Below are 18,265 nucleotides of genomic sequence, written 5' to 3' on the forward strand. Positions count from 1 at the left end.
TCTATAGATTTGCCTGTTCTAGACCGTTCGTGTAGATGAACTCAAACAATGTGGGGTCTTTTGTGACTGGCTTCTTTCACTTACTATAATGTTTTCAAGGTTCATCCATGTATCTTGTGTCAGGATTTCCTTCCTTTTAGCGGCCAAATGATACCGCATTGTATGTTTATACACATTTTGTTTGCTCATGCACCCGTTGATGGACATTGGGGTTGCTTCTGTCTTTTGGGTGTCAGGACTAATGCTCCTGTGGACATTTGTGTATAGGTTTTCTGTGTGGACATGTTTTCCGTTCTCTTGAGGATATACCTAGGAGTGAAATTCCTGGGTCATATCGTAGCTTTATGTTTAGCTGCTTGAGGAACCGCCAGAGTGTTTTCTAAAGCAGCTGCACCATTTTAAATTCCCGCCAGCAGCGTATGAGATTTCCAGGTTTTCCGTGTCCTTGCCAGCATGCGTGTTGTCTTTTTGATTATAGCCATCCTAGTGAGTGTGAAATCGTGTCTTGTTATGGTCTTCATTTGCGTTTCCCTGACGGCTGGTGAGGTGGGATGTCTTATGTGCTTATCTGCCATTTGTAGATCTTGGAAAAATAGCTATTCAGATCCTCTGTTCATTTTCTATTTGGCTTATTTGTCTTTTTATTATTGAGCTGTAAGAGTTCAAGGTACAAATGTGTTACATGATTTACAAAAATTTTCTTCCCTTCTGTTTTTTTTCCCACTTTCTTCATAATGTCCTTTGAAGCACAAAAGATTTTTTTGTTGCTTGTGCTTACTTGTTTTTCTTCTTTTTTGAATAAGTAAATGGAATTCCTTTGCGAAAGCTTTGTTATGTGTGGTCAGGAAGGAGAATAAAATACCTCAAAATTCCAATTTTTTGATCATTCTTTAAAAATAGTGTTTGAGTAAGAGGAAGTATTTATATCTTTAAATATTATCATAGTACCATGAGGTGACATAATACTGAATATAAAAGACCCACTGAGCAGTCTGCCTCCCCCCCCGTCACCTACACCGTGACTAAAGGAGGAAATACAAACGAGAAGAGCTGTTTTGGTGACCAGAGTAAAGACGATTTCTTTTTTTTTTTCCCCCAAATTTTTATTAATTGTGTCACCTTCTCAGTGAAAGTAGGGATGAAAGGAATGACTGAGGTTGTGGGTTTATTCAGTCGCGATTTGCCGAACCGGAAGCGCTCTCTGCCTTCCTTCAGGTGCATTACTTCAGTGGCAGCTCGCTCACCGGCCATTTTCCAGTGTTCCAGTTCGTTGTGCTGAAGGCTTTATTCGCATCATCTTTCCAGTCCTTATTTTTTTTAGTTCCCAGCACTGTCCCGCGAGGTGTGTAGAATAACCCATTTTTGAGGATGAGGCTTAAAGAGGGTGAGGTCCTTGCCCAGAGGCGCGAGGTAGTTGGCCAGACTCGAGCCCGGGCCCGCCAGCCCCCAGCCGAGCCCCCCGGCTGCCTTGCCTCCTGCGCACGTGTGTACGCTCTGCTCGGAGTCCAGACGGCAGCAGGGTGAGGACGGTACTTGTCCGTCCTGTCCTAGAGAGTGTATTTGGGACGTCATGCCCGACGGCCTTTGCTTTTGCTCCTAGCTACGAGGGCACCGGCCGGTCCCTGTCCCTCAAGCTGATCCAGCAGCTCCGTCAGCAGAGCGCCCAGAGCCAGATCAGCACCACCGCTGAGAACAAGGCCACAGCGACAGCCAGACTGGCCTCAGGTACCCCCAGCGCTCTGACCGGGCCCGTCCTCAGCAGGTCCCCGCAGATTCTCTTGTGGGATCGTCTCCTCATACCAGCATGGGCGGTACCAGACTGTGCTGCCATCAGGCACAGAAGTTGGGTCCCCAGGAGGTGGAGTTGCTTTCCCCAGGGAACAGCAAGCCAGTGACTGGATGGGAGGCTGACCCAGGCCTTCTGGGTTGGGCGCTTGTTTGTCACTGCTTCAGGGCATGGTTGCACTGCCTTAGTGGGATCCCTGTGGGATGAGTGTCATGGCAAATTGAACATCCCCCCAGAACAGTTCAAAACCACTCAGTTTAAATTCTCAAGCCGTATTAACGTGGGCCGGTGACATAGAGAAAGTAGAACATTGCCTTGCTCTTGTAGACGGAACACATCTAATAATTGTTTCTCATCGTGTGTGTGTGTTGTGGGGAGCAGCGCGAACACTGCATGAGGTCTCCCTGCAGGAGTCCATCCGATATGCCCCCGGGGACGCGGTGGAGAAGTGGCTGAACGACCTGCTGTGCCTGGATTGCCTCAACATCACCCGGATAGTCTCCGGCTGCCCCCTCCCCGAGGCCTGCGAGCTGTATCCTCCTGGCGTCTGCACCCTGTGATGGGAGGGGGGCAATGAAAGCATTGAACAGAGGGCCTCGGCCCTTTGTTCCATAGGCTGCTGCTCCGGGGCGGGGGAACGTTGAATGTTCTCCATTTCCTTGCTTTTCCTTCCCTACTGTATGGGGTTTCTCTGGAGGATGCGGGGCTCCTCCTTCCAGGCTGGGGACCACGTATCCCAGTCCCTTTTGGAAGCAATATGTCCTGTTTGGGGCCCTCTTTGGTTCGTTTTGGCTGCTTAACTCCAGACCCAGCTACTACGTTAACAGAGATACCCTCTTCTGCTATCACAAGGCCTCGGAAGTTTTCCTGCAAAGGCTTATGGCCCTCTATGTGGCTTCTCACTACAAGGTAACTGCAGCCAGCCCTTGACTGAACTTTAGTTCTGACATTCCCTTTTTTGGCTTTTCGTATCTTTTATTACCTAATGGCTCAGGTGACCATTGTACCGGGAGTTAGATGTCCTGATATTGTCACGGTCCACTGATCTTGCTGGAGAGATTGCATTTCCCATTGTTCAGACCTGTCTTGGGCTCCTAGCGTTGCATAGAGTGTGGAATTCCTTCACGTAGCTTCGTGCTTGGCAGCTGGGGAGGGTGGAGAGCTTTGCCTATTTTAAAATGGGTTCTTGTGTTTCTCGCTTGTCTGCTAAACAGACGGGCTCAGGGCGTAGCAGTGGTTACGTGGTGGCGCCGACTGACCTAGGCGAGCCTTGTACCTCTGGGCTCTTTTTAAGGAGCACCGAGTGGGAGTTTAGAATATTTGAAAGTCTTCAGAACTGAAGGGCATGTTGGGAAGGACACTTCGTGAGGATCTAGGTAGCATTTTTATGAACACCCTTCAACAGAAGGCTGAAGAGTTGGGTGTTAGAAGTGGTGATAGGTTTTCTTGAAATAGCAGCGTCTTCTCAGGAAAAAGTTCACGCCCCAGCTGTGAAATCCGCGGTGCTGATGATGCACGGGCTTCTCCGTAGCCCCAGCACTTGTGTAGAGATGACAGCAAACATTTGAGGCGAAGTCCCTCCTAGGCCATTTCAGAGGGTCTCGGGCTGACTGGCTGACATAACTAGAAAGGCGCTTAGCCGGGTTTCAGCTCGCCGCTTGGCTTTGGGGAGGGCGGGCCTTCAGTCAGCCGGTGACTCCGGAGCGGCCTCTCGAGTAAAGGGCAAGAGGGGTGGTTCTCACGGACTTGTGTTTGTGCTCCCAGAACTCTCCCAATGATCTCCAGATGCTTTCTGATGCGCCTGCTCACCTTCTCTTCTGCCTCCTGCCCCCGGTGCCCCCCACCCAGAATGCCCTGCCCGAAGTGCTTGCGGTCATCCAGGTATGGTGGCTGGGATTTGGGGAACCATTTAGGAATCCAGGATTAATGGCTCAGTAATTATGGCGTGGGGGGGAGGTGTTGACTCCCGGTGTGGAGCCAAGTGGCTGGGAGATTGGAGGCAGGTGATTAGGGTGCGTGGAAGGGAACCACTACCGACGGAAACCCGGAGCCCCACTGTTGGACAAGAGGTCAGAACTGGCCACTCGTATTTTGACTTAGGGCTCCTCCTAAAAGAGAACTTTTTTGTTTGTTTCTTTTCCTCCTTTATTACAAAAGCAATACCTGTACTTCTAAGATTAGAAGATACTGATTGGAAAAAATAGTGTTTTTAATGTCTGGCATGTACTTAGGCATTTTTTACTTTTTTTTATTTTATTTTAAGATTTTATATGTTAGAGCACGCACACTCCCATGAACAGGGGAGGCAGAGGGAGAAGCTGACTCTCTGCTGAGCAGGGAGCCCAATGTGGGGCTCAATCCCAGGACCCCAGGATCTTGACCTGAGCCGAAGGCCGATGATTAACTGACTGAGCCACCCAGGCGCCCCTACTTACGCATTTGTATATTATTTTCCTCTGCATAAACATGAGAGCATAGTGGTAGGAAATCTGCGTTGCATAAACATGAGAGCATAGTGGTAGGAAATCTGCATTTTGTTTTTTTTGCAGCATGTCAGATATTCATAATTTGCATAGTTTAAAGGCCACATTGCATTTCATTTATGCACGTGCCATGCTGTTTTGACCCATTCTCCCGTTAGACCTCAGAGTCCTCGCGAATTGGCACTGTGTCGTGCAGAGTTTCGTGAGCGTCCTGTGTCTTAATTGATGCGCACACGTGCACCCCGTGCGTGGAGACCCTCGTCTAGCCTAGGTTTTGCCCTTTGGGCCAGGAGGAGGTGTGTGTTCTGCCTTACGAGTGACGGTGTCAGGATGCCCCCTGGGCATAGTCACGAAGCTTCCCCTGGAAGTGGAGGAACTCGTGATAGGATTAAGCCCGAACTGGAGTGGAAGCAGCTGGCCTCTCCAGGAAGCAGCAGCAGAACGTTGAGGATGTTCTGTGAGTGGACTGGACATCTGCTTCTGGCTTCGCTGTCTGCACTGTCCTGCTTCCCCCGTAGGTGTGCCTTGAGGGGGAGATTTCTCGCCAGTCCATCTTGAACAGCCTGTCTCGAGGCAAGAAGGCTTCAGGGGACCTGATTCCGTGGACGGTGTCCGAACAGGTGCTGCCCCTTTCCCCTGGTGTGGCCGAGTGAGTGAAGCTGGCGGTGCTGGGGGTGTTTCTGTGGCTCACTTCCTGGCTCGTGTCTCCCACACAGTTCCAAGACCCAGACTTCGGCGGCCTTTCAGGTGGAAGGGTTGTTCGCATTGCTGTTCACCCGGATTATCAAGGGGTAACATGTCCTCGTGTCTCTCCAGCCTGCTGGGCTTTGTTAGCTGCAGCTGTGCTGCTGGCAGCTCCTTAGGGCAGGTGTATTTGGTTGTTTGGATGGATGGCTAGTCAAGGAGTAAGCAGTTCCAGGTACTCCTCTGCTGTGGACAGTTTCGGTGGGGCTAGGGGTGGGCTGGTGGACAGGGTGATTGTATGTGCTTGCTTTTCTTTTGTGAAGGCAGGGCACTTGCGCACCTGACCTGCTTTCCACAGTTTCCTCCTGTCTCCTAGAAATCCCCACAGAGGAGTCAGCTGTGGAGACGTCCGTTTGGGCCTTGCTGCTCTGGGGACCAGCCCTCCTCCTGCTCAGGCTAGATGGTGTGAGAGTGAGGGTGCTAGCGTGCTCGTTCCTCGGGTCTCTGCTTTGACCTCACTGAGGGTTTCATTAGTTTTCTGCCAAGTGTAGTTTGCCTTGGAGTGAAGGCTTTCCGGAAGCAGTACGGGGGCGTCGAGGTGGTTCAGACAGTTTGAGAACCTTTCTGTTCCTTCTGTCTCCCTCCGTGCTCGCTCACAGATGGGCTACGGCAGCCGAGCCCTGCAGCTGCTGCAGATGTACTTTGAAGGCAGATTCCCTTGTCTTGAGGAAAAGGTCCTTGAGACGTCACAAGAAATTCACACGGTCAGCAGCGAGGTAAGCATCTTGTTCCCAGGAGAGTGGTTCTCTGGGTCTCCGGGAGCACCAAGAGCTGTTCGGTGGTCTGGGCTCTCTGCGCACTAGCAGATTCCCTCCTGTTTTGGAGAAGCTTCTTGCACTTGAGTGGAGAACCTCAGATCAGCATCATCAGCGTCACCTGGACACTTGAAAAAATGCCAGTTCTCGAGCCTTGCCCCAGGCCTCCTGAATCAGAGGGCGGGGGTGGGGCCCCGAGATCTGTGTCTTAGAGAACTCCCAGGTAATGCGGAAGTGTGCGCCGGCTTCGCCCCCGCACTCCGCCGGCCCCTCCTCCATCACTGAGCCCAGACTAAGGGAAGTTGTGTCTCTCTTGGTAGGATCATTAAGGCCATGAACTGCAACAGTTTTTCACACAAAAGTCACTTGCTTTTCACAATATGCCTGTTTAGGAGGCAGGCGAGGGGCTTGTATTTAAGGGCCAGCTTGGAGGTGTGTCACTTCCCAGGTCACACAGCCACCTGGTGGCAGAGCTGGATCTTCAGGACCCTGCCTCTATCTCTTTTTAAATGTTTAGGCATTTTGAAACTGTGGCTGTTTTCCTGAATTCTGGGTTTGGAGCGGTGTGATTTCATGCGCGTCCAGGTGTTTGGTGTACTTGGGAATGATTACTAGACCTTGTGGTGTGCCTGTATTTTAAAAACCAGGGAACAAACAAAGAAACCTGTCCCATTTTTTTGCCGTGTTTAGGGCTGAGCCTGGTATGGTGGGGGTGCTTGGGAATATCACTAAACTCCCTCCCCCTCTGCTGGGTGGACTGTGTTCTGTTCCTGGCACCCTCCAGGCCGTCAGCTTGTTGGAAGAGGTCATCACTCCTCGGAAGGACCTGCCTCCCTTACTCCTCAAACTGAACGAGAGGCCTGCCGAGCGCTTGGATTACCTGGGCGTGTCCTATGGCTTGACCCCCAGGCTCCTCAAGTAAGGGTTTGCCTGCCCTTCCTTCCTCACATCACTGCGTGGCCTTGGTGTCCCGAGAACAAGAGTTCTGTGGGTTGTGTGTGTGCCTTTCCAGGCGGTGTGTTTGTCAGCCATCCGTTGACCACCCTTCCCATCCTCTCATGTCAGCTGCTCTCAGAAGCTGCACGTGGTGACCTCTTTCTGTATCTCTGCAGGTTCTGGAAACGAGCTGGGTTTGTTCCTGTTTATCTGAGACAGACCCCGGTGAGTGAGGCAGAGGAGGGCTGTGGGTTTGCGGTTACAGTCGGTGACAGGTCTGTCCCTGTTCGGGCCGTGGTGCCTCTTGCTGATCTCTGAGCACGTGTGCCCCTGCCTCCAAGAGGCTGATTCTGATGACACTGAAACAGCCGTCATCCCTGAAAGGCCGTGCAGTCACATGCTTACTCCCGCGTTGTGTGGCGCACACCTGGCGTGTGCCAGGCCTTGTACTCGATTATAAAGCGGCAGAGTTGCACGTGGACTTGTTCATCAAAATCTGGAATCCTGCAGGCTGGGGGCCTTCTCGAATTTGTAAAAAGTAAAACGGTGTTTTTAGGGGACGGTTGCAGGTGGGCAGACTCAGATTATAAGCTGGTCTCTGAGGGCAGGGTGTAACTGCATGGCTGACAGAGCCATGGAGATTATGGAAGGGGGTGTTATTGACTGGGAGTCCATACAAAAATCCATTTATTTACCACCTGTAGTGAGCAAGGTAAGCCACGAAGCTTATTTTCTAATGGGCAGAAATGGGCAACAAGAAAGAAGATGAGAACTTTTCAGATCATGCTAGGTGCCGTCAAGAAAACCAAACCCTGAAATTGCGGTGTACGGAGTGGTCAGGCTTCTGAGGGTGTCCTTTCACCTGGACCCTGAATGATCAGAGTGGACTAGCCGTGCGGACACTCCTGGAGAAAAATGTTTCCGTGCAGTGGGCACAGGGCCTGAGGTGGAGGTGAACTGGTGATTTGAAGGAGATGAAGGAAGGCTGGCGCGGGTCACGGTGGGCAGTGTGGTTGGCTGGGGACTCTGTTTTCTTCCCGTCCGCTCGGAGGGAGGTGTTAAGGAGCCGTGACTGCCGTGTCGGCCGTGGACGGTGGTGGCCTGAGAGTGAAGGCAGGGACGGGGCACCTGCGAGGGGGTGGGGCCGAGGGGGAGCGGTGAAGGTAGAAGTGGCAGAGGCCACGCGTGTTTGGGGGTTGAACTGATGGAATAGAAGATGAGCGAGCCGGAGGAATTGAGGATAATGCTTGGATTTTTGGCTTGAGAGTCTGGGTAAGAAGCTGGAAGATGGAGGTGCTGTTTGCTGAGAAGAGCCGCTGGAGGAGGGACGGGTCTGGAGAGGACAGTGGGAATGCTCTGGCACAGTGTGACGTGTTGTCAGATACCTGATGGGAACGTGGGTTGAACAGTTGCCTACAGGAGTCTGGCACTCCAGGGAGAGGTTGGGGCTGGAGATGGACACTCAGGAGTGTGTTCTTAAGAGAATATGTTCCCTGGGGTCGAGGACTTCGTTTTCTTCACAGGTATAATCCCAGCACTTAATAGCATCTACCATGTAGAGTAGTATTGTGTTCAGTGAGTACTTTGGTTCAGTGAATGAGTACATTTTTGAAGTTATTGAAAACTGGGACTGAAAGTCGGCTGAGAGGTGGGTGCATCCTGGACTCTCCAGCCTCCAGAAGAGTGGGTCAGAGAGGAGTGGCCTTGAGCTGGAGGAGAAAGTGGGGGAGAGTATCAGAAGCCCAAGTTGAACCAGTGTTTCAGGAAGCGTGGGGGAGCCTGGGTGGCTCAGCGGGTTGAGTGTCCAGCTCTTGATTTCGGCTCAGGTCATAATCTCAGGATCGTGGAATCCAGCCCTGCATTAGGCTTTGTGCTAAGCTGGAGTCTGCTTGAGATTCTCTCTCTCCCTCTCCTTCTGCCCCTGCTCCCATCTCTGCCTGCATGCATGTACTCTCTCTCTCTCAAGAAAAAAAAAAGAAAGAAGAAAAAAGCGGGGGGATCTGTGGCTGTGGGAGAGCAGGTAAGCCAAGGACAAATAAATGGCCAGTGGACTTGCTGGCAGTGGTGATTAGAGGGAAGGCAGCTGCTGTAGAGCTGAGGGGTCATCCCCACTGGAGAGAAGGAAAGGTGAGAAAGTAGATGGTTTGAGGGGAAGCAAAAGGGAACAGAGAAACAGGTAGCTGCAACGACCTTGGCATTAAGAGGAGTTTGTCAGATGGAAGATTCTAGAACGAGTTTGCTGCAGGGTGTGATCCTGTAGAGATTGCACAAATAGTAGTGCGGGTGACGGGGGTCTGATTGCAGACCTCGAGGAAGCAAGGGGAGTAGGACCCTGAGTGCAGGAGGAGAGGTGACCACCTCATCCTTCACAGCAACAGGGAAGGCAGAGAAGGTGTTGGTCAGTTGGTTGCGTTGGTGTTGGGTGGTTGAAGTTCTTTTCTGGTTGCTTCTGTTTTCCCAGGGAGGGGAGGCTGTCAGCTGAGAGAAGGGGTGTTGGAGGTTTGATTTTTTTTTTTTTTTTGAAGTGCGCAAGGTGGCCAATATGCAAGGATGGTGCCCATTTGAGTGTTTAAAGTGGGCCTGTTGACGGCTGCTGGGTGTTTGGCTGCTTCCGTGTGGGCACAGAGCAGCTCCCACATGGGCTGGATCCTTGCTAGTGAGTTCGGTTGTGGCTGGGCTATCAGTTTGCTGGTCACCTGCAAGGAGCTTGCAGACCGTTAAGTTCAGTAGAGACCATGGTTTCTTCCTGTGCTTTTGTGCTGTGTGCTGCTCATTTGTGACATTGTGTGGGTGTTTTCTGTGAATGCTCTTAAATCCATTAGATACTTGTGTGGGGTTTTGTGGTGGTTGTGTAATAAAAATTTAAAAACCCATGCCCACTATTCTAGCACCTAAAGAAACTTGCATTTGCAAGCTGATTGCCAGTATGGGAATTCTAGGTGTGGGGCGTGTTTTGTTGTAAGGTTCCAAAAACATGTGGATTGGATCATGGGGAAATTAAGCTGTAATGACTCTGAGTTCAGAATCTGACCTGATGTGTGCAGGCGGCTCCCTTCCGTGGGTCCGGAGCAGACAGTGTGCTCGGACGATCTGAACCGCTCTGCTCCGCTGCCGTGGCACCTGCTGGGAAGTCACAGAACCAAGTGGTGTCTGCCAGCTGTCCTGAGGGAAATGAGGCTATGTGGAAGGTGCAGGCTGTGCACAGAGGGCCCTCTCCCAGCTGGGAGGAAGGAAGGCCCGGGGAAGCGCTGCATCTTCCCGCCCTGCCTGCTTGCCCTTCAGCAATGACAGGTGCTTCAGAAAAGGGTGCTCTTGGTGCCAAGTAGGCATTTGTGTCTCGCAGAATGACCTGACTGGGGAACACTCGTGCATCATGCTGAAGACACTGACTGACGAGGAGGAGGCTGACCGGGGAGCCTGGCTCCCAGCCTTTTGGAAAGGTGAATTGGAGTGGAAGGGGCGCAGCGAGGTAACAGGCTCTGTTGGGGAGCCTGTTGGAGAGTGGAAGGGGCCCCCGTACCTCTGACTGTGGGGTTGTCATCCACAGACTTCCGAAGGCGGTTCCTAGCCCTGCTGTCCTACCAGTTCAGCACCTTTGCTCCTCCCCTGGCTCTGAACATCATTCAGAACAAGAACATTGGGAAGCCAGCACAGCCGGGTGAGCTGGGCGGGCTGACGCGGAGGGCTGGTAGTGGCAGATCTTAGTATGTTTCGTGGGAGGAGGAGGTGAGGTGATCATGGTGGTCCAGGAGGAAGGCCGGCTTAGGAATTTTAGGACTCGAAGGACGGGTCCTAGGCCTGCCTCTCCCCCTGACTGCACACACCGCCCTCCCCGAGGCCCTGCTCTGCCTCAGGGGCGCCAGCACCCATAGTACCTTCCATCTGTATTACAAGACTCTGGAGATGTGATTTGACTTCAGATGTCAGATAGGGTCATACAGGTAGTTCACTGTGGAACCTGATTTAATCCTGTGAGCTAGGGAGCCCAGCTCAGTTCCGAGGCTCAGCCTCCTCACGCATGAAATTATAGTAAGAACCCGCACCCAGCCTTAGGTGGCCAACACATGGAAGGTGCTTTGGCACATAAATTCTATTTAAATATTTAAAATATTAAAAAGTGGATCATTAGTATTAACAGTTGTAGGTTATTTTTTTCTGTTGCTCAATGTGTTTGTGGGGGGTGTCCTTTTTTTTTTTTTGGCCAATTATATTTTGATGGAAAAAGCTGTGTTCCTTGGACTGGGCAGAGCATACGCACACTTCTGTGAAGCGGGGTCCTGAGGAGAAGCGGCCAAGTGGGGAGGGAGTGTTTCCTTGGTCTGATGTGTTGGCGTGGAACTCTGAGCAAGGGGTGCATGCCAGCTGCCCCCGCTCCCTGCATGGCCCGGAGCTGCCTCCCCCTTTGCAGGACGAAGGTCAGGGCTGCCCAGGGCCGTGTTGTATCCGTGGGCATGTGCTTTCAAGCAGCTCCTCTCCTGCCGTGGTTCGAGGCCCTGTGGAGGAGCGGCTGTTAGCGTGCCACCTGGGGACCATTGTGTGTGTGATCCCGGAATCCCGTCAGACCTGCGAGGGCATCTGGCTGCCCTGACCTGTCTGGCTCTGTTGCATGTACAGCGCTTAGCCGGGAGGAACTGGAAGCCCTCTTCCTCTCCTATGACCTGAAGAGGCTGGAGATGTACTCACGGAACATGGTGGACTATCACCTCATCATGGACCTGATCCCGGCCATCTCCCGGATGTATTTCCTCAACCAGCTGGGGGACCTGTCCCTGTCCGCTGCCCAGTCAGTAGGTTATCTGTGGCTTGTGTGCAGGGTGTCGGCTGGGAGGCTTGGATGCAATTTTGTGTGTTTAATTCCTTGTGGTTCTGATAGGTGGGTAGTGTTCTCCCCATTTGACATGTGGGGACCCTTGGACTCTGAAGTCGGTCATGTGCCCGGCCATACAGTTAGCGCGTGGAAGAGCTTCAGTGTGAACGCACCCCCTTCCCACCCCAGCACATTGCCTTGATTCTCAACTCTAACTTCGCAGAGGTTGGGGCACCCTGAACTTCTCATGCAGCTGTCAGGATAATCCGTTCGTGGAGTTCAGGAAGGGGGAGCATTTCTTGGTGGTTTCAGTAACAGGATGAAAGAGAAGGTGCCAAATAGACCGTGCCGGTCCACAGCTTGTACCAGAGAGCTGGGGTCAAAAGAGCACCTGGATCTTGGTGCCATTTTCACAGGCACAGGCCTGTTCTTGTGGCCTCTTTAGCGGATATTCCATCCTCCAGGCTCTTCTCTTGGGAATTGGCCTACAGCATAAGTCTGTGGACCAGCTGGAAAAGGAGATCGAGCTGCCCGCAGGCCAGTTGATGGGACTTTTCAACCGGATTATCCGCAAAGTTGTGAAGGTAATACCAGCCGAGGGCACGGTTTCGGTCAGTTTCAAATAGTTTAACAAACTCATTCCCTGCCTCAAGATAAATAGATGTTCATATTTGGCCATATTTGTTGCAGGTCTTCTCTCTCTCTCCTCTCTCTCTCTCTCTCTCTCTTTCTCACACACACACACACACACACACACACACACCCCAGGGGGCGGGCTTCAGCTGTGTCATGCTCCATGCTTTCTCCCAGAGGTAGCACCGGTAGGAATTTGCCACCTTTCTAGTCTGTGTTCTTATCCTCTTAGTGTGACTGAGTGCACTCGGTGCTACGTGAAGTGGGTGCCGAGTGGCTCAGGGGCGAGGGGCTGGGTCTCTGCTGCGGCCTTATCTTCTGCTCCCGGCTGTCATCTTGCAGCTGTTCGGTGAGGTGCAGGAACGGGCCATCGAGGAGCAGATGGTGGCCGTGAAGGACGTGGTTATGGAGCCCACTCTGAAGACCCTCAGCGACGACCTGGTACGCTCCTGCTGAAGGCCTGGCACCGCCGGCTGTGCACCCTTTCCCCTGGAGGAGGGGTGCTCCGCCCCGACCCCCGTGCCAGCTCCCCACGTCTCCCTGCCTAGGGGCGCTCCAGCTCTCCCTCCTGACGTGCAAGGCCGCAGCTGCTGACGGCTTCTTGATTGTCCTTTTGGACTTTTCCAAATGCCTATTTTCTGTTCCCGTCTGGTCAGAGCTGCCTCTGATGGCGGGGATATGTGCTGGTCCTGGCGATACTCTGCCCCCTCCCCTTTTCCTGTGCTTCGCCCTCTGCTGGCCTCTGACCGACTCTTGTCTCCGGGGCTTTGACCGCAGGATGAGGCAGCGAAGGAATTCCAGGAGAAACACAGGAAAGACGTGGGGAAGCTGAAGAACATGGACCTCTCTCAGTAAGGCCCCTGCGTGGCTTGTGGGCAACACTGGCTCTGCCTTGGCTCTCAGGACCCTCAGGACTGCGATCCTCTTCCGAGCCCCTTCCAGGCGCCCTGGCAGCTGTTGCACAGCAGGCTCCTAGAAGCCCTCTCAGCTGAAAGCTTCCTCCTTCCCTGTTGGCAGAATTTGGGAGGATTTTCCCTCCGGTCCCTTGGGGAAGGGGCGTGCTGATTGATAAGCGTCCACTTTTATGGCTACTTTGTGTTTGGCTCTTCTCTGTGAATTTGAAGAAAGGATTCCACTGCCTCCAGCAGCAAAACCCCTGCTCTGGAAGCCCCTGTGTGCTAGGACTCAGTCCCCTTCCAGCCCCAGCTGTAGGGGTGCTCGGGCAGGGGGCTGACAGGAGGCTCCCCTGGCGGGTGGCGAGTGGGAGTCGCGCTCCTGGCAGGCCCGGCGGCCCCCTTGCTGCAGTGGGGCTCCATGTCGTGGAGCCCGGCTCTCCGGGCAGGCCCTGCAGCACAGCGTTCCCCTTCCCCTGTGCCCGGGGCCCGGTCCGCCTGATGAGAATGTCATCTGTCTTTTTTTAATCAGGCTTTGAGATTTTTTCTTTTTTTAAGATATGTAATCCGTGGGGATGATGAAGAATGGAATGAAGTTTTGAACAAAGCGGGGCAGAATGCCTCCGTCGTCAGCCTGAAGAGGTGAGGCGGGCCCCACGCGACCTCTGGCAGGAGGGGCTTTCTGGCTTTTGTGCTTCTCTGGTGGCTGTCACTAGGAAATCGGGCTTGAAGCAAAAGCTTTGAGGGACAAGGCCCTGCTCTTCCCTCGGAGGGTTGCTCCTGTGGTAGCCTGTCTCCTGCAGGTGACGCAGGGCCGTGGGGCTGCTCTGGGCTTCAGTGTGGTGCCCGTTCACCCTCAGAACAGCAGCGGGGGCTGTTTGATTACCAGCGCTGCTTTAAGGATGACATGACGAAGGCTGTGGGGTGTTCAGGAGCTTCCGAGAAACATCCAGCCAGTAGGAGGCGGAGCCAGGTTGGGGACCAGGTGTGTCCACCGAGAGGCCTGGAGTTTTACCTCTGCACCAAAGGTTCTCCAAGGCTCAGGGCTTAGAGTTCCTTAGCGTCCTAAAGATTGAGAGCCCTTCAAGGGCTTTTGTTTATGTGGGTTGTATTTTTCAATATTTCCAATATGAGAAAGGAAAAACAGAAAAATATTCATCTAAAATTAACAGTCATGGGGCGCCTGGGTGGCCCAGTAGTTAAACGTCTGCCTTGGGCTCAGGGCATGATCCCACGCTGGGATCGAGACCCATATCAGGCTCCTCCGCTAGGAGCCTGCTTCTTCCTCTCCCACTCCCCCTGCTTGTGTTCCCTCTCTCGCTGGCTGGCTGTCACATAAATAATTTTTTTTTTTTAAAGATTTTATTTAACAGTCATGGATCTGTTATTGATTTGTTTTAAAAAATACTTTTTTTCTTTTCTTTCTTTTCTTTTTTTTTTTGCCCACAAAAATCTCAGAGTGGCACTGTTTTATATTTTGCCAGTCGGTACCATGTGGCTTAGTTGGAAGGCAGCTGGCTCATTTGGTTCTGCATTCAGTCTGGTGCCGCCACACACCTCGTAGCCTCTAGAAGACTGGCCAGCTGTGAGAGGACAGAGTGAAAGGCAAACAGTGTATTTATGTTGTTAGGAAAACAGTTTCTACCTTGGGGCCCACCTGGAAGGGTCTGGGGCATCCCTGGAGTCCCTGGACTTTGCTTTGAAAACCATCCCCTCCGGCTTCTCTTCTGCAGAGGGGAGCATTTGTAGATAACGGCTCCTCAGGCCAGAACCTTCATCAGAGTTCCCTCGGGAAGAGAATGAGGTTTCCCCTGCCCTGGGCCTCTGGAGGTGAACTTCCACATCTGGTCTGGGGTTAACAGGGAGGGGAGGTCTTGGCATTGCCACAGGACAGGGTCCCTTAAAGGATGTATTTGGAAAGATAAGTCTTGTGACTCTGGCAACCGTAGATCCCAGAAATCATGAAGTTGTCTTCTGCAGTCTCTGTAAGTTACTGTGGTATTTTGAAGGTTCCAGCACTGATGCCAGCCTTACTCCCCAGATGCTCCCAGATGTGGCACAAGAGCCCACTGTCAGCGTGTCCTGATGCGGCCCAGGGCCCATGATGGCTCCAGGCTTGAGCGCGGGGCTTTGACCGCAGCAAGAGGCCGGGGCCGTGTGCTTGGTGTGGAGACGGTTGGTTCCTCGCCGCCCAGAGCTTGGCTTTGCCTGCCGTTTGTGTGGCTGTTCTGCCGCTGGGCCTCCTGAACTCCCTGACCGTGTGGTAGTTCCCCGCTTGAGGGCTCTGATGAATGCCACCCTGGGAGTTCGTAGAAACACTTCATTCAGGGGATGTTAGCGGTCCAGGGGTGGAACTGTTCGTTTTCTTCTCCTAGGGAGGTGTTTGTTCCCAGGGCAAAATGCCGCTAGCGAGGATCTTCAACCTGTGAGGGGGAAGGAAGGTGGCGTCTGCTGAGGGACCCCAGTACGGAGCTGTGAGGCTCCTGCTGGCTGGCCGAAATGTGTAACCTGAGTTACTGCTCCTTAGGGGTCCCTCTCATTTAGGAAAACTAAAATAAGGCCACGTCGCAAAGTGTTATAAGGCTTTCCTTGGGAGTCTCCTGCTTTGTGTTAGAGACTGTCCTCAGGGTCCTTGGGATAATATGTTTGCTTTCCAGGGTAATCCCGAGTCGTGAGCCGTGGGAGGGAATCCTCCTTTGTGACGCCTGAGATTTTCCTTGAGGTCTCAGGAGCGGGGAATGAACAGAACTCCAAAGAGAACTCTGGTTTCAGGTGTGGAGAGAGGGATTTGTTTCTCTGTCCGAGGAAGAGCCCGGTCAGGGGAGGAACTGGGTTGACACATCTTCCCAGCCCAGTGCCTGACACGCGGATAGTCTTGCAGGAAACATCGGTGTTTAATGTCGTTAATGTTTCAGAAGGTGGAAACCCTTTCGGACAAAGCAAAGCAAGCCTAAGCAAAGCAGTCTGAGAGCTGGCACAGATCTGGGTATTTCATTTCTCTTTCTCTTTCTGCTCATGATTTTTCTGTTTTCTTTTTTCTCCAGTGACAAGAAGAGGAAGCTGGAAGCCAAACAAGAACCCAAACAGAACAAAAAGTTGAAGAAAAACAGAGACATGAAGAACAAAAAAGATATGAAACTGAAGCGGAAGAAATAGCGAGGAGGAGTGGGCACGAGTGGCTGGCGCGTAAGGAGAGCCCCTGATTTCCTGAGCTGCCTCTGGCTGGGCCGGGCGGCCACCTGGATTGTTAAAAGCAACAAGGGCCTGGCCCCGGACGCCGGCCAGGAATTCAGTCTGCGGGCTGCACTTGGCTTAAGGCAACGTCCCTTCCTTGCTGGGCCACCTAGAACTCGATGGTTGGGCGACCTCTGGCATTGCCGGGGGCCTGTCTCCCCTCCCGCAGTCCAGGCCTTTTCCCCTGTAAGTTCCTGTGTTGCTCCGGGCCCAGTTGTGTTAGCTCCTGGTCACACGTGCAGAAGCTACACTGACTCTTTGTCCCTCCTCAGCCATTAAACACACAGCTTTCTGGTGACACTCAGGAGGCTGCTGGTGGAGCCCTGGGCGCCTCATCGTGGCCTCGTCCAGACACCCTGAGGCCTAGGGCAGCAGGAGCTCTGCTCCAACCACGTGGCTGTGGCAGGTCGCTGTCCTGCGCCCTGGGCTTTGCTCTGCCGCAAACCGTGCCACTCCTGGCTCCGCAGGCTTGCTGCCCTGTGTCCCAGAAAAGCCTGAGCTCTTAAGATTATGACCTCGAGCCCCCCAAATCTGTTATTTCATTTATTTGGGAAAAAAATGTTGGATAAGACCCTTTTGCTAGCAGGGGTGAGGGAGAGCTAGAGAATCTATTTTTAATAAATAACGCGCTAGAAAGACCAGCTGCGTCTGGGTGCTCGTTGAGTCCACACAGTGGAAGTTGCCCCTTGCCCTGTTTCTTCTGGTGGATCTTGGCTGCCAGGTAGACTCTGGAAGTGTTGGGGCCAAGGCCAAGGAGAGGCAGTGGCCGGGGCTTATCAGCCCAGAAGTCTGTGGGAGAAGAGGCTGGCACCAACCGTGCCCACTGTGGGCCTTTGGAGGGACAGGCTGTGGTACCTGGAAGCTGGCCAGCTGTGTTCCCCCCCAACCCCCCCACCGGGCTCCTGTCAGGCCGTTTGGTTCCTTCCTTCTGTTGGGGAGAGAAATTATGTGGTGGCTTCACACATACTTTGGTATGTGTGTTTAATGGCATCACTTTGTGGTTCCAAATCCAGTACTGTGTTAAGCCGTGACCCTGAAGGGCCTTCTGCCAGTTTCTGTGGGATTGTGCCTTCTCCCTATCCCCGAGTACGAGCACCGCTCAAGGTGGAAGTCAGCTCAGTTGCGCTCTTGTTCGGATCTGCTGTTTCCTGTGCCCTGCGTGGGAGCTGAGGGCAGCCCTGCACAGCTCCCTGGCTGCATCCGTCTTCAGCTTCCATGCTGGCTCTTCTTTTTATCTGGAAAATTCACACGGAGGCCTTGGTTACTGATCTGCTTTGGTTTTTCATAGACTTTAAAAGGACTGGTCTTCCATGAGTCCAAAGACCCTTTCCTCTGCCGGGATGTGTAATCCGGGTTCCTCGAAGTCTAACACATGGCGGGGAAGGAAGCGGAGCTTCTGGACCAAAGAAGAGTAAATGCACGCTGCCCCGGACTCACACGCACAACAAGGCGAGCAGACCCTGCCTGGATTAGGGACCCCTACACCTTGTCTACACAGGACTCGGGGCCTTTCGTCTCCTGGATCTGCTGGTTTCTGCCCGCAGACCCCCTGTTAGGTCTGTAGGAAGGTTTGCTGAGACGGGCAATGAGACTCATTTTTCCTCTGCTTTTTTCAGGTGAGTGCCTGAGCCTGTCTTTCAAAAAGGATTTTCTTGGGAGAGAGGCTTAAAAGCAAAGTCAGAATCCCAAATGGTCAGAGCTGGGGGCTTTCTTAAGACTGTCCAGCCATGTCATCCCATGGGTAGGAGGGCCAAGGCCTTGCGTGGCCTCTCCAGCCCCAAAGCCTGGCTTGTGCTCTGTTCCGGGAGGCAGGGAGAGGTGCCCTGAAGCCAGACCTCCTGGCTTCAACCCCGCTCTGCCCCGAGTCTCACTGTGACCTTGGGCACACCGCTCACCTGCACGTGCTGTCCAGGTCGACATCTGCGAGATGCAGGTGGCAATGATCGCTGCCACCTCCTGGGCCGTTGTGAGGAGTGGAGCCGAGTACGAGGAGC

General features: G+C 53.0%; 1 protein-coding gene across 4 annotated transcripts in view; it reads left to right on the top strand.

The window, feature by feature from the left end:
- NAT10 (N-acetyltransferase 10) overlaps nt 1-16,909 on the top strand; it is a 39,440-nt gene extending 22,531 nt beyond the window's left edge. For 3 of the 4 annotated variants that reach the window (XM_034645912.1, XM_019801155.2, XM_002920613.4), the window contains 17 exons: nt 1,601-1,725; nt 2,168-2,318; nt 2,599-2,695; nt 3,551-3,667; nt 4,788-4,889; nt 4,986-5,060; nt 5,613-5,729; nt 6,553-6,686; nt 6,881-6,929; nt 10,048-10,144; nt 10,252-10,362; nt 11,319-11,491; nt 11,976-12,095; nt 12,487-12,585; nt 12,922-12,995; nt 13,596-13,679; nt 16,082-16,909. In XM_034645912.1, the coding sequence (XP_034501803.1) occupies nt 1,601-1,725; nt 2,168-2,318; nt 2,599-2,695; nt 3,551-3,667; nt 4,788-4,889; nt 4,986-5,060; nt 5,613-5,729; nt 6,553-6,686; nt 6,881-6,929; nt 10,048-10,144; nt 10,252-10,362; nt 11,319-11,491; nt 11,976-12,095; nt 12,487-12,585; nt 12,922-12,995; nt 13,596-13,679; nt 16,082-16,193 (1,837 nt within the window). In that variant the 3' untranslated portion in view covers nt 16,194-16,909. Of the gene's footprint in view, nt 1-1,600; nt 1,726-2,167; nt 2,319-2,598; nt 2,696-3,550; nt 3,668-4,787; nt 4,890-4,985; nt 5,061-5,612; nt 5,730-6,552; nt 6,687-6,880; nt 6,930-10,047; nt 10,145-10,251; nt 10,363-11,318; nt 11,492-11,975; nt 12,096-12,486; nt 12,586-12,921; nt 12,996-13,595; nt 13,680-15,078; nt 15,213-16,081 lie in introns of all 4 variants that reach the window. The other variant, XR_004621392.1, reaches the window with a different exon arrangement.
- Nucleotides 16,910-18,265: the final 1,356 nt, after the last annotated feature.

Source organism: Ailuropoda melanoleuca, chromosome 16, assembly GCF_002007445.2.
Source record: "Ailuropoda melanoleuca isolate Jingjing chromosome 16, ASM200744v2, whole genome shotgun sequence".
NCBI classification, from domain to species: domain Eukaryota; kingdom Metazoa; phylum Chordata; class Mammalia; order Carnivora; family Ursidae; genus Ailuropoda; species Ailuropoda melanoleuca.